The sequence below is a fragment of the Lepidochelys olivacea genome (assembly GCF_965140295.1).
Source record: "Lepidochelys olivacea isolate rLepOli2 genome assembly, chromosome: 1".
Lineage (NCBI taxonomy): Eukaryota > Metazoa > Chordata > Testudines > Cheloniidae > Lepidochelys > Lepidochelys olivacea.
In genome coordinates this window covers 201814654-201828787 of record NC_140411.1, presented here as the reverse complement: position 1 = coordinate 201828787, position 14134 = coordinate 201814654, and the positions used below count along the sequence as shown (strand labels likewise).

The 14134-nt window shown below is 45.6% G+C and overlaps 1 protein-coding gene across 2 annotated transcripts in view; it reads left to right on the top strand.

Annotated features, from left to right (window-relative positions):
• The window catches only part of NME7 (NME/NM23 family member 7), a 178575-nt gene that overhangs the window by 99016 nt on the left and 65425 nt on the right, over nucleotides 1-14134 (top strand). For both annotated transcript variants that reach the window (XM_084616050.1, XM_084616051.1), the window contains 3 exons: nucleotides 2035-2099; nucleotides 3435-3503; nucleotides 11719-11820. In XM_084616050.1, the coding sequence (XP_084472176.1) occupies nucleotides 2035-2099; nucleotides 3435-3503; nucleotides 11719-11820 (236 nt within the window). The remainder of the gene's footprint in view (nucleotides 1-2034; nucleotides 2100-3434; nucleotides 3504-11718; nucleotides 11821-14134) is intronic.

Here is a 14134-nt window from a genome sequence, read left to right as displayed (position 1 = left end):
AGGTTTCTTGTGTGACCTTGAGCACATTCATCTCTCTGTGCCTCAGTCCCCATAGGGTAGATGTTATCCCAATTTTGCCAATCTCACAGGAGTATTGTGGTGATGCATTTATTAATGTTTGTGAGGCACCATATCAAAACATACCTTGACACCAAAAACTCTGTCTCCACTCATTTCTAAATGCCAAAATTCCAAACAGCTGTCCCCTAGCCAGATGCCAGAACCTCCAGCTTTCCCTCAATAACAAAAATAGGTCACATTTTGAAAATGGGAAATTTTGGGGAAAAGCATAAATTGAAAATCTTCCTCAAATTGCAATTTATATTGAATTTAACATGAAAATGACAGAAGACGATATTGAAGGTACTGCACTAAATTGTTAAGGATCTTGCCCCTCTTCTTGAATTTAGCTGAAGTTGCCATCAGTATGTTAGTGTGATGCAAAATTCAGCGCCCCTATGCTGCAGAAATCTGTGGGTCCTGCAGAATTCAGGTCCTGAGCATTTAGGAAACTTGAGTATTAGTTTTCAGTCATAGTCTTAGCTACTGAGCTTATTCTGTACAGTGCTAAAAAAAACTTTCAAATTAGAGACTGTTTTTTTAAGGTATTTAATGACCATGAGTCAATCCTTGCTCCATTGAAGTCAATGGAAGTTTTGCCATTGACTTCAATAGGTCCAGGACTTCACCCCATATCTGCAAGTGTTGAGCAAATACTTTACATTGAACGCCTATAGATGAGTGGTGGTTTCTGCTCAGTAACTCTTATCCATTGTACTCCATGCACTTTCTGCTTTTTCATAAACTTTTTACCAAATGTCTTTCTTGGACTTTGAATGACGAAGCGCAAGCCCCATCTCTTTGTTATATAGGCTGTCTAGGTGTTTATATTGCATCTATCACCGTAGTGTGCCACAGTGTACTCATCTAAAGAAATAACAATACCTCAATGCAAACATCACAACACAGTGGCAGGATGTCTCACTATGGTTATTCTGTGGCTCTACACCATGTCCTCTCCCTCCCCTGCCTCTAAGACAGGCTACTAGAAGAGAATGGGAGGCATTCTCCCCTCTTGCCTCTTTCCCATACCCTATGCCTTCTTGGAACAACAAGAAGAAATCCTGGGAGCATCAGTTCATTTGCTTCAAGTTCCCAGTGCAACATTTGAACTTCAGTATGGTGACATCATTATGATCATCTCTGCTTGCTCTTGAACAAATGTCTGGAAACCCCTAGAACTATATGAAGTGCTCCTGAGAGCTGCAGGAAGTTCTGGAGCACTGACTGGGTTCATCCTGTGGATACAGTATTTCTACTAAGTTCTGCCTACTGTTGCATCATATGCTAGACTGACATAGTTTCTCAAAGGGCCTGATCCTGTGAACACAAGTCCCATCCCACCCCACTTCAGTGGGTTTGTTCATTGGTAGATATACTCAATAGTAAGTATTTACAAGAACGGGCTCCAGAAAGGCGTGGGACCATATTTTTCTCTGTTGTAACTCCATGGAAGTCCATGAAGGTACATCAGAGATGAGCTTTTGTACACATTTAATTAATCATGTTTGTTACAGTTGTGCCTAGGGACTAACCAAAAATGGGGCCTCATTGTGCTGTACTTACACAGAATAGTAGACCGTCCTTATCCTGAGGAGCTTGCAATCTAAATAATATTTTAAATGGCTGTTTATATAAATGGAGTTTTGGGTGAAAATATGGAGTGAAGTCAATGGGAGTTTTGCCATTGACTTCAGTCTGGCCAGAATTTCACCAATCACATTATTCATACATTGCTGCAAAAAGTTATTTCAACAGCTGAATGAAAACTCATTTGGAGAATCACCTAAAAAGGATGGCTTCAAAAAGGTTATGATATCTGAGTTCTGCTCTGCTGCATATTTCAGCTTTACAGAGATAACATAAATGCTGTGTTTTGACAAGAAAACAGGTAGTATATGAAGTAACTGCTATATCTATATACTCTGAATTTCTTTAATTGTTTTGTGAATGTGCGTGTTTGTATCTCCATAGGGCTAACTGGAAAGATCATAAATGCCATCCTTGAAGGGGGATTTGAAATCTCAGCTTTGCAATTGGTAAGTATCCTCATGCATTTTATATGTTTCTGTTTTCCATTTTAACTGGATCTAGAGCAAAGTTGCATGATTGCCATTTTCTTTAATTAAAAAAAATCTCAACATAGGAACATGGGCTGTCAAATTAAAGACTGTATTGGGTAGAATGTTGGAAGCTGGCACTTCCATGTACTTCTGTGATGCAGACTGAGTCTCTGTCTAAAGGTTTTATACTGCTGCCCCTCATCGTAGCGTATGAGTGCCTTCCACATAAAATCAACAGCAATAACAAGCAAGAAGTCCCAAGTGGACTTCATTGAGTCTCTGGTGCCTCTCCCTTTTTTAGGATCAGAACTTTTGGGGGGTATGTTTTTGTTTGTTTGTTTGACTGGGTGATATGGTCATTGGAGGGTTGTTTTCATTTTGTGTTTATATTTTTTTTGGGGGGGACAGTTATTTTTGTAGATGGGGTGTCAAGGTTGTCAACATTAGGATTTTTTTTCTTTTAAATTTATGGCTGGTGTATCGCTGATGGGTGATCTTGAACAAGTCCAAGTCACTTTGCCTCTCTGTGGCTCAGTTTCCCCATATGTATAATGGCAGTAATGATACTGACCTCTTTTATAAAGCACTTTTGAGATCTACTCATGAAAAGTGCTAGGTATTAATAATAATAAACTGCTTACAGTTTTTTTAATGAAACATTTAGTGTGAATTTAAGATAGGATTTTCCAAGTTGCCTAAGGGATTTTGAAAATCTCACCCTTAATACTTGTGAACACCTTTGAGACTGAAATCATCTATTTGGCCACAGAGCAGTTTCAGCATGGGAAGAATCAAAGCAAACGTTTCCCGCACATAACCACCACTAATATGCCTCAATCTTGATCTGGAAGGACAGACTCTAGAGTTCAGAAGGTAGTTCAGCCTCCTTGGTCTATTTGCATGCTCATTGAGACACAATTAACAGAATCAATTAGTGCAAGATGAGGTGCTGGGCTTTCTAATCGAATTTGGAATTTAGAGTACAGTTATGGTCAGAAAAGGAACTGTGTAAAAATGGTCTTATTGAATCCATCCTGCTCCCGATTTATCTTTAAGTGGCATCTGCCAACTTCATGGAGAAAATACAATATTTATTGCTTAGTTTCACGGGCTTGCTGGGCTGTTGAAGAATGATCTGGAACCTATCTGCCCCATGCATCATCAGCAAAAGAGTCCTTCAAAGCCTTCCTTCCTATCACAGGGGAAACCATCAAAATACTTTGCGGGGTAAATAAAGAGTATGCTAAATGCTTGCTGGCTTTTTCTCCTGAGACAGTTTAGCTAACATTTTCACCCTTTTCCTTTGCATAGTTCAACATGGAACGTGCGAATGTGGAAGAGTTCTATGAGATTTACAAAGGTGTTGTTGCTGAATACACTGTAAGTATCAACTAGAAAAGAATCTACTTAATTGCAGTCTTATTTTTTAGGAGAAGTGGTCATTGCTTTCTGTACTTAGAATTCTAGTCACAATCCTATCTGGCTTCTGATTTTGATCACTCCCTGAGTTGGTCCAGAATGAACCAATCCATCTGAAATTCCTCATGTATACTCCTGAGTCAGGAGAATTTTTTGTGGGAAAAGTGGAGGACCATTGGGCCAAGATATTTATTGGAATAGATCAGATTGGAAAAACAAAACTGAGCTATTTCACTTTGGTAGAGCTGATGTAATGTCTAGTTTTATATTGTTGTTGAATGTCCTATTTCAAAAGTGGTTTGGCCTAGAAACTCTATTCCTTTGTCCTCAGTGGGTCCTGGGGCGTTTGAGTATTTTTATGATGGTTGGGCGGTTAATGTCATATATAAGTTAATCTGTCTTTTGAATCTCTGTGAAATCAGTGTGGTCCAGTAGTTATATTGTAACCTCAGTGGGGACTGATGTCTGTGTACATTGTAATGCCTTTGAGCACTGGCACTGAAGGCTTTCTGGGTGCAGGTGGACCAACGGGAATATAATAAGGTGACTTGTATTTCTGCAACACCCTCCCTCTGAGGATTTCAGTTCACTGTGAAAACAATAGTGAAAAGAGACTTACAATGTCCCTGTGAAGTATTCAGAGTTGTAGCTGCAAAAACAATGTATCAGCAAAAACAATGAGGAGTCCTTGTGGCACCTTAGAGACTAACAAATTTATTTGGGCAGAAGCTTTTGCGGGCTAAAACCCACTTCATCAGATGCATGGAGTGAAAAATACAGTAAGCAATATATATATTACAGCACATGAAAAGATGGGAGTTGCCTTACCAAGTGGTGGGTCAGGGCTAACAAGGCCAATTCAATTAAGGTAGAAGTGGCCTAGTTCTCAACAGTTGACAAGAAGGGGTGAATATCAAGAGAGCTGAATGTACCATAGCTCAAATGTGAGCATATCTGTATGGTCTGATGCAGATATTGTGTACTCTGCAGTTGTTCTAATCTCCAGAGAAGTCCCTGTGGTTGCATCAAACTACAACTGCTATTCCATCTCTGCACCTCTTTCATACATTCTGTACCTCAAAATATTTGGCGTGGTTAAATAATTGAATATGAGAGTTGACCAGAAGGGAGAGGGAAATTTGAGAGATCAGGACAAGAAAGAAGAGATTTTGTTTAGAGTCTATTTGAAGCTAAATCTATGAGTCAAGATCTCCTTCAAGCCCTCTATGCCTGGAGCACTCAAGTGAAGGAAATGGGATTTCCCCAGGTGCAGTTCTGGTCTTCTCTGAGGTAGAGAGATATAGGAAATCTAGCCTGGCTTGTAAGAGAAGGCACTTGCCCCAAGAGCAGTGAGATAATGCTAGTGGTAGGCAACTGAAAAGGAACAAGGAGGGAAGAAGGAGGAGCACCTAAGTCAGGATCTGACCTCCATATATGTGACTCAGATCTCTAGGACTTTCCATCCTGTTGTGTGGGTTGTTTTTTTTTTTATGACTTAAAAATAATCATCATGATGTGTGAAATTTCAGGGCAGAAGTTGTTTCATATTTAAATGCCAGCTTCCTTTTCAAGGGTCTTGTCCTCATTTTCTAGGGATCGTCATCGGTTATTCAGACGTGGGCTTAGCATCTAACTATAAAATGGTCCTTCATGAAAGGAGAAATTGAAATAGTTGCCAAAGATTCCAGCTTTGCTGGTGTTTTGTCCAACTGCCTAGGGCAGGAGTCCTTAGATAACTGTTAGAAAAAAACAAACCACAAATGATCGCTTTGTGAGCACAGTTACACGTGTTGGGATGTGCCATTATGCTGAGTACTGCTAGAACAGGGATCCCCAATCCGTGGTAGGTGAGCTTGATGTTCCATCACAGCCATTGTTTAAGAAGGTGGTATATGAACCAATGAACTTTGGAAGCAGCTGCACTAGAGCTTGTTTCATAGTAATAATACCATCTAGCATTGCACTGTAGCTGAAGGCATCTGGTCTTCAGCCTGGTGCCTCATCACACAACCTAGGAATTTGGAATAATCTCACCCCTTGTTGAGTGCTTGTCTTCCTGTGAACACCCTATAATCAAAGTTCTGGGGTGAAATCCTGGCGCCGTTAATGTCAAAGGGAGCATGCTATTGACTTCAGTGGGGCAGGATTTCATGAGTGATCTCAAAAGGGATCTCATTGGGAAGTTGCTCTCATTCTGGAAACATAGCATTTGAATTTAATTCTCTTTGAATTTAATGTTAATTCTTACATGCTAGGGATAGGCATGATCCAGGTTTTTCTGCCACATGCCTCATCTCCTTGTTACCCTTTACTTTCTTGTTCTCTGCTTGCCACTGGGTTGACCTATGAGCAGCTCATTGCTGAATGCTAGAATGGTGACATCTTAGCCTGTTCTCACCAGCTTCGCCCATTTCCTATTCCTGTCTTCCCTTTTCCCCATCAGTTGCAATTCCTTTCTTTTGTTTTGTTTTAAAAGTTTCTGCTCAGAACTCTAAGTGCGCACACACTCTACAGTCTGTGTTATCCGGGAGGTCAGACTAAATGATTGTAAGAACCCCTATTAATCTTGTTAGCAAACTACAAATTGGCACCAGCGGCTATAGTTAAAACTCACCTCCTCAAATTAAGACTCTCCTTAAAGAAAGAGGCAGTGTCCAAGGGAGGTAGGACCTAAAGCATGATGTAAAAGTTTTTTATCAGCTAAAATGGACAACTTAGTTTATATTGACTACATAGGTCAGGTGTTACGTGTCCCCTTTGGGAAATGCTGCTAAGTAAATAGGTCGCTCCATTCTGAACCAGCTGAAGATTCTAAGCCCTGGTCTACACTAGGACTTTAGGTCGAATTTAGCAGCGTTAAATCGATGTAAACCTGCAGCCGTCCACACAATGAAGCCCTTTATTTCGACTTAAAGGGCTCTTAAAATCGATTTCCTTACTCCTCCCCGACAAGTGGATTAGCGCTTAAATCGACGTTGCCGGCTCGAATTTGGGGTACTGTGGACACAATTCGATGGTATTGGCCTCCGGGAGCTATCCCATAGTGCTCCATTATGACCGCTCTGGACAGCACTCTCAACTCAGATGCACTGGCCAGGTAGACAGGAAAAGAACCGCGAACTTTTGAATCTCATTTCCTGTTTGGCCAGCGTGGCAAGCTGCAGGTGACCATGCAGAGCTCATCAGCACAGGTGACCATGATGGAGTCCCAGAATCGCAAAAGAGCTCCACCATGGACCAAACGGGAGGTACAGTATCTGATCGCTGTTTGGGGAGAGGAATCCGTGCTATCAGAACGCCGTTCCAGTTTTCGAAATGCCAAAACCTTTGTGAAAATCTCCCAGGGCATGAAGGACAGAGGCCATAACAGGGACCCGAAGCAGTGCCGTGTGAAACTGAAGGAGCTGAGGCAAGCCTACCAGAAAACCAGAGAGGCAAACAGCCGCTCTGGGTCAGAGCCACCACTACCCCAGCCGTGTTGTTTGACTCCTTCAATGGAGATGGAGGCAATACGGAAGCAGGTTTTGGGGATGAAGAAGATGATGATGATGAGGAGGAGGTTGTAGATAGCTCACAGCAAGCAAGCGGAGAAACCGGTTTTCCCGACAGCCAGGAACTGTTTCTCACCCTAGACCTGGAGCCAGTACCCCCCGAACCCACCCAAGGCTGCCTCCTGGACCCAGCAGGCGGAGAAGGGACCTCTGGTGAGTGTACCTTTTAAAATACTATACATGGTTTAAAAGCAAGCATGTGAAAGGATTACTTTGCCCTGGCATTTGCGGTTCTCCTAGATGTAGTCCTAAAGCCTTTGCAAAAGGTTTCTGGGGAGGGCAGCCTTATTGCGTCCTTCATGGTAGGACACTTTACCACTCCAGGCCAGTAACACGTACTCGGGAATCATTGTAGAACAAAGCATTGCAGTGTATGTTTGCTGGCATTCAAACAACATCCGTTCTTTATCTCTCTGTGTTATCCTCAGGAGAGTGAGATATAATTCATGGTCACCTGGTTGAAATAGAGTGCTTTTCTTCAGGGGACACTCAGAGGAGCCCATTCCTGCTGAGCTGTTTGTCTGTGGCTAAACAGAAATGTTCCCCGCTGTTAGCCACAGGGAGGGGGGAAGGTTGAGGGGGTAGTCACGCGGTGGGAGGAGGCAAAATGCGACCTTGTAATGAAAGCACATGTGCTATGTATGTAATGTTAACAGCAAGGTTTACCCTGAAAGAGTGTAGCCACTGTTTTATAAAATGTGTCTTTTTAAATACCGCTGTCCCTTTTTTTTTCTCCACCAGCTGCATGTGTTTCAATGATCACAGGATCTTCTCCTTCCCAGAGGCTAGTGAAGCTTAGAAAGAAAAAAAAACGCACTCACGATGAAATGTTCTCCGAGCTCATGCTGTCCTCCCACACTGACAGAGCACAGACGAATGCGTGGAGGCAAATAATGTCAGAGTGCAGGAAAGCACAAAATGACCGGGAGGAGAGGTGGCGGGCTGAAGAGAGTAAGTGGCGGGCTGAAGACAGGGCTGAAGCTCAAATGTGGCGGCAGCGTGATGAGAGGAGGCAGGATTCAATGCTGAGGCTGCTGCAGGACCAAACCAGTATGCTCCAGTGTATGGTTGAGCTGCAGCAAAGGCAGCTGGAGCACAGACTGCCACTGCAGCCCCTCTGTAACCAACCGCCCTCCTCCCCAAGTTCCATAGCCTCCACACCCAGATGCCCAAGAACGCGGTGGGGGGGCCTCCGGCCAACCAGCCACTCCACCACAGAGGATTGCCCAAAAAAAAGAAGGCTGTCATTCAATAAATTTTAAAGTTGTAAACTTTTAAAGTGCTGTGCTTAAAGTGCTGTATGGCATTTTCCTTCCCTCCTCCACCACCCCTCCTGGGCTACCTTGGTAGTCATCCCCCTATTTGTGTGATGAATGAATAAAGAATGCATGAATGTGAAGCAACAATGACTTTATTGCCTCTGCAAGTGGTGATTGAAGGGAGGAGGGGCGGGTGGTTAGCTTACAGGGAAGTAGAGTGAACCAAGGGGCGGGGGGTTTCATCAAGGAGAAACAAAGAGAACTTTCACACCGTAGCCTGGCCAGTCATGAAACTGGTTTTCAAAGCTTCTCTGATGCGTACCGCGCCCTCCTGTGCTCTTCTAACCGCCCTGGTGTCTGACTGCGCGTAACCAGCAGACAGGCGATTTGCCTCAACCTCCCACCCCGCCATAAACGTCTCCCCCTTACTCTCACAGATATTGTGGAGCACACAGCAAGCAGTAATAACAGTGGGAATATTGGTTTCGCTGAGGTCTAAGCGAGTCAGTAAACTGCGCCAGCGCGCCTTTAAACATCCAAATGCACATTCTACCACCATTCTGCACTTGCTCAGCCTGTAGTTGAACAGCTCCTGACTACTGTCCAGGCTGCCTGTGTACGGCTTCATGAGCCATGGCATTAAGGGGTAGGCTGGGTCCCCAAGGATACATATAGGCATTTCAACATCCCCAACAGTTATTTTCTGGTCTGGGAATAAAGTCCCTTCCTGCAGCTTTTGAAACAGACCAGAGTTCCTGAAGATGCGAGCATCATGCACCTTTCCCGGCCATCCCACGTTGATGTTGGTGAAACGTCCCTTGTGATCCACCAGAGCTTGCAGCACTATCGAAAAGTACCCCTTGCGGTTTATGTACTCGGCGGCTTGGTGCTCCGGTGCCAAGATAGGGATATGGGTTCCGTCTATAGCCCCACCACAGTTAGGGAATCCCATTGCAGAAAGCCATCCACTATGACCTGCACATTTCCCAGTTTCACTACCCTTGATATCAGCAGATCTTTGATTGCGTGGGCTACTTGCATCACAGCAGCCCCCACAGTAGATTTGCCCACTCCAAATTGATTCCCAACTGACCGGTAGCTGTCTGGCGTTGCAAGCTTCCACAGGGCTATCGCCACTCGCTTCTCAACTGTGAGGGCTGCTCTCATCTTGGTATTCATGCGCTTCAGGGCAGGGGAAAGCAAGTCACAAAGTTCCATGAAAGTGCCCTTACGCATGCGAAAGTTTCGCAGCCACTGGGAATCGTCCCAGACCTGCAACACTATGCGGTCCCACCAGTCTGTGCTTGTTTTCCGAGCTCAGAATCGGCGTTCCACAGCATGAACCTGCCCCATTAGCACCATGATGCATGCATTGGCAGGGCCCATGCTTTCAGAGAAATCTGTGTCCATGTCCTGATCACTCACGTGACCGCGCTGACGTCGCCTCCTCGCCCGGTATTGCTTTGCCAGGTTCTGGTGCTGCATACTGCTGGATAATGCGTGTGGTGTTTAATGTGCTCCTAATTGCCAAAGTGAGCTGAGCGGCCTCCATGCTTGCCTTGGTATGGCGTCCGCACAGAAAAAAGGCGCGGAACGATTGTCTGCCGTTGCTCTGACGGAGGGAGGGGCGACTGATGACACGGCTTACAGGGTTGGCTTCAGGGAGCTAAAATCAACAAAGGGGGTGCCTGTACATCAAGGAGTATTTCAGGCAGGACTGCACAGAGGGTTCCAATAAGAAATGGTGCACCTAAGTTATCGTTCTTATTGGAACAAGGAGGTTAGCCTGGCCTCTGATTGATACATGGCTAGATTTACCTCGCTGCACCTTCTCTGTGAGTGACTGCAGTGTGATCTAGAGGAATGAGTCCCCTAGACAGGGGAGGAGGCAAATGAGTACAAAACAAATCTGGTCTATTTCTTGTTCTGACCCACTCCATCTATCTTTTACATCTTTGGCTGGCAGCAGATGGTGCAGAAGGACTGCATGCCATCCACATCTCATGGCTGCTCGGCAGAAGATGGTACAGTACGACTGCTAGCCATCTTCATCTCTTGCCTGCCTGGCAGAAGATGGTACAATACGACTGCTAGCAATCCTCATCTCTTGCCTGCCTGGCAGAAGATGGTACAGTACGACTGCTAGCAGTCCGTATCGCCTGCCCGCTCACCATAAGACGGTTCAATAGGGCTGACTGCAGGACTAAAGAGAATGACCTGGTCAAGTCACTCCAAATTTAGTCCCTGCGCCCATGTCTGCCCAGGCGCTCCCAGCCGACGTGGCCAGGAGCACCTCGGACACGACGAGGACGACTACCAGTCGTATTGCACCGTCTGCTGCCAGAAGGCAATGGGTTGCTGCTACTGTGTAGCAAAGCCGTACCACGTCTGCCAGCACCCAGGAGACATAGGGTGACGGTTACCTGAGCGGGCTCCATGCTTGCCGTGGTATGGCGTCTGCAGAGGTAACTCAGGAAAAAAGGCGCGAAATGATTGTCTGCCCTTGCTTTCACGGAGGGAGGGAGGGAACGGGGGCCTGACGATACGTACCCAGAACCACCCGCGACAATGTTTTAGCCCCATCAGGCATTGGGATCTCAACCCAGAATTCCAATGGGCAGCGGAGACTGCGGGAACTGTGGGATAGCTACCCACAGTGCAACGCTCCGGAAGTCGACTCTAGCCTCCGTACTGTGGAAGCGCTCCGCCGAGTTAATGCACTTAATGCACTTAGAGCATTTTCTGTGGGGACACACACACTCGAATATATAAAACCGATTTCTAAAAAACCGACTTCTATAAATTCGACCTTATTCCGTAGTGTAGACATACCCAAAGGCTATGTCTACACTACGCACCTTACAGCGGTGAGGTGCACTATGTGGTTGCTCTTTGTCGCCGGGAGAGAGCTCTCCCACCTCCAACGAGGGGTGGTAGCTTCATCACCCGACGTAGCCTAAATGTTCTTCAGGTTTAAACCCAAGTACAGCAAGTTGCAGTAACTTAGTCTGAAGGTGACAAAGCTATGGCTTTCTGTAGCAAGATCCATGTGAGGAACGAAGAGGTTGCAACCTCAGGCTAAATGCAGAGAAATAAACATATTTTGGCAACTGCTGGTACTTGGGCATCCTGAAGAAGTTAGGGATCCAACTTACCCTCCATGTTGTGAACCTGAATAACAAAATATGGGTAAATTATCTCAACTAAGGATGCTGATTATACCTTCTGCCATTTCTTCCTGCTGTTTTCCCCAACATTTCCTAATAATTTTTTCTTGTTTGTGTTTGGATCCAACTTTTATGTGAAATACAACTCTTGGTAACACACTAACAAACTGACATTTGTTTTCATCTTTTCCTCTTCCAGGAGATGGTTACAGAACTGTGCTCAGGGCCTTGCATAGCACTAGAGATCAGGCAGCTTGATCCTCAAAAAGTATTCAGAGACTTCTGTGGACCTTCTGATCCTGTAAGTTACTTGTTTAAAGAGAAATATTTGAAAGGCGATATTCTATATGTCAAACTTAAACATTACAGCATTGCTCTGTTACTGTATGTGTTTATCACTTCCTTTGAAACATTTAGCCATTGGACACTGCTTGATTGAAGCTGGATACTAGACTAGGTGGATCAGTGGTCTGAACCTGTAGGTAATCCACCTATCCTAGGTAAACAAAGTAATAAAATTACCAAAAAAATACTTGTGTGAAAATACAGTGTCAAGATAAAAGTTACCTTGGTAATTGTTTTCATCAATTTTCACTGGACTGCAAAGCACTACAACAGTTAACCAAAAACAAATGGGCTGATTCTCTTTTCAGGCCAGAGTAAATCAGTGTTACTCCACTGAAGTCTGTGGCAATCCCCTGGTGTCCAACTGGTGAGAAGAAACTCTCAGGGTATGTCTACACTGCAAAGTAAGCTCATGCTTGAGCCCTCCTTCTGTCTACACTGCAATTGCGCTAATCCAGGGCTTGGACCCAGGATCCCAGGTCCCTGGAGGGCCCAAGCTCGAGTTAAGCCGGGACCCAAGTCTGAGCCCTTTTGCTTTGCATTGTAGATGCGGCCCTGCTTGATTCAGGTCCCTGGTGTCAGCCAGAAGAATCCCAAAGTTCTATGGAACAACTTCCTTAGTCCTCTCTGTTCCAACAATCTGCAATCCACTCTACTGAAAACGGAAGCCCTTTGCAAATGGCAGCAGCTTAGGTCAGCATTAACCCATTCTCTTCTGATCACTGATCTGCAAGCACACTATCAGAGAGCCTCCTGGGTTGCAATGGAGAGTGAACTGATCGAGCCTTTTGCAAAGGATGTTGCTTCCTGGTAATGTGCAGGGCAGGCAGTAAAGTTTTCCCACAGTGCACCATGGTCCTAGGGCTAGAGAGACCATATTTTGGGGGAAAGGGAGGATGCTGGAATGTGGTTATTTTGAGTTGGGTCTGTGCACTGCAGTGTGGATGTCAGAGCCCAAGGTTGTAGCACAAGTTAGAAAAGTCTTAACATAGGGTTAAAATACAATGTAGATGCTCAAGCCCAGAGTTCCCTAATACAAATCAGCTGACTCGAGTCCCCTAACTCTGGGCTCATAGGCGATGAGTATCGGGGGGCCATGCTGGGTCAAATGCCCCCGCCCGATTTCTGCTTGGCCTGGAGGGCAGAGGGGTGGAGGGAGAGGAGCTCTGTCCTTCTCCCACTGCTCCTGTCCTTCAGCACACTCAGCCCTCGACCCTGGCAGTCAGGCCTGTGCGGGGAGTGGAAGGGGCAGGACCAGCCACTTCTCACACCGTCCGCTCTGGGTCGCTGCTCTGTGCAGCGCAGCAGCTGCCTGAGAGAGCCTGGCTGGGGAGGTGGCAGCAGTGAACCACCCTGCCCGCCTAGGCCTGGCTGCCAGGAACAGGGGCCGAGTGAGCTGGAAACATGCCGGGGGGAGAGGGGACTCCAGCTTACTCGGCCCCTGTCCCCGGCAGCCAGGCCAGGGGTGTGGGGGTGGCTCACCGCTGCCACCTCCTCAGGCAGCCACTGCGCTGCACAGAGTCAGCAACCCAGAGCAGCCAGCTTCAGCACGTGAGAAGTGGCTCCATCCCATTCCCTGCCCGGTCCCAACTGCCAGGGAGAGCAGCCAAATGTGCCAGGGTGGAGGCGCAGCAGGAGAAGGAGAGAGCCTCTCCCACCCACAAGTAACTGTGTGGGTCAGGAAAAGCGTGGTGGCCCTGGGCTAGGCGCAGGGCGAGTCGCTGGGCAGAGGAGACATGCGGGACAATCACATGTCCTCCCCCTTTAGATTGTTCCCCTCAGTATCAGGAGGTAGGAGTCGACTATGCCTGGGCTTCCATTACATTGTAGACATACCCCCAGTCCCCATGTTCATTGTAGGAAACAAAAAGCTTGCATTCTGTAGCCCTGCTTGTAATATGATTATTTTATAGGCTTTATTATGTATTTATTTGAGTGCCATCAATGTACATGATGTTGTACAGAACAGAGAGGTAGAGACAGTCCCTATCCCAAAGATCTTGCCATTTTTGACTAACCAGACAATAAGGTGCAGACAAAAATACACCAGATTGCATCCAGAAGACAAAATGACAATCCCTTGGCAATGCAATCAGGGCTTTGTATTTTAATATTATGGTAGGATGTTTTAGTTGTAATTAGGCAGTTTCCAATGCCCAGTATTTTATAGATTTACACCTGAATAAGAGAACAACTTCTTTTGAGTTTATTGCTCTGTAGATTCACATTTAACATTAGAGAAGGCAAATATTGGGGGAATTATTCAAATA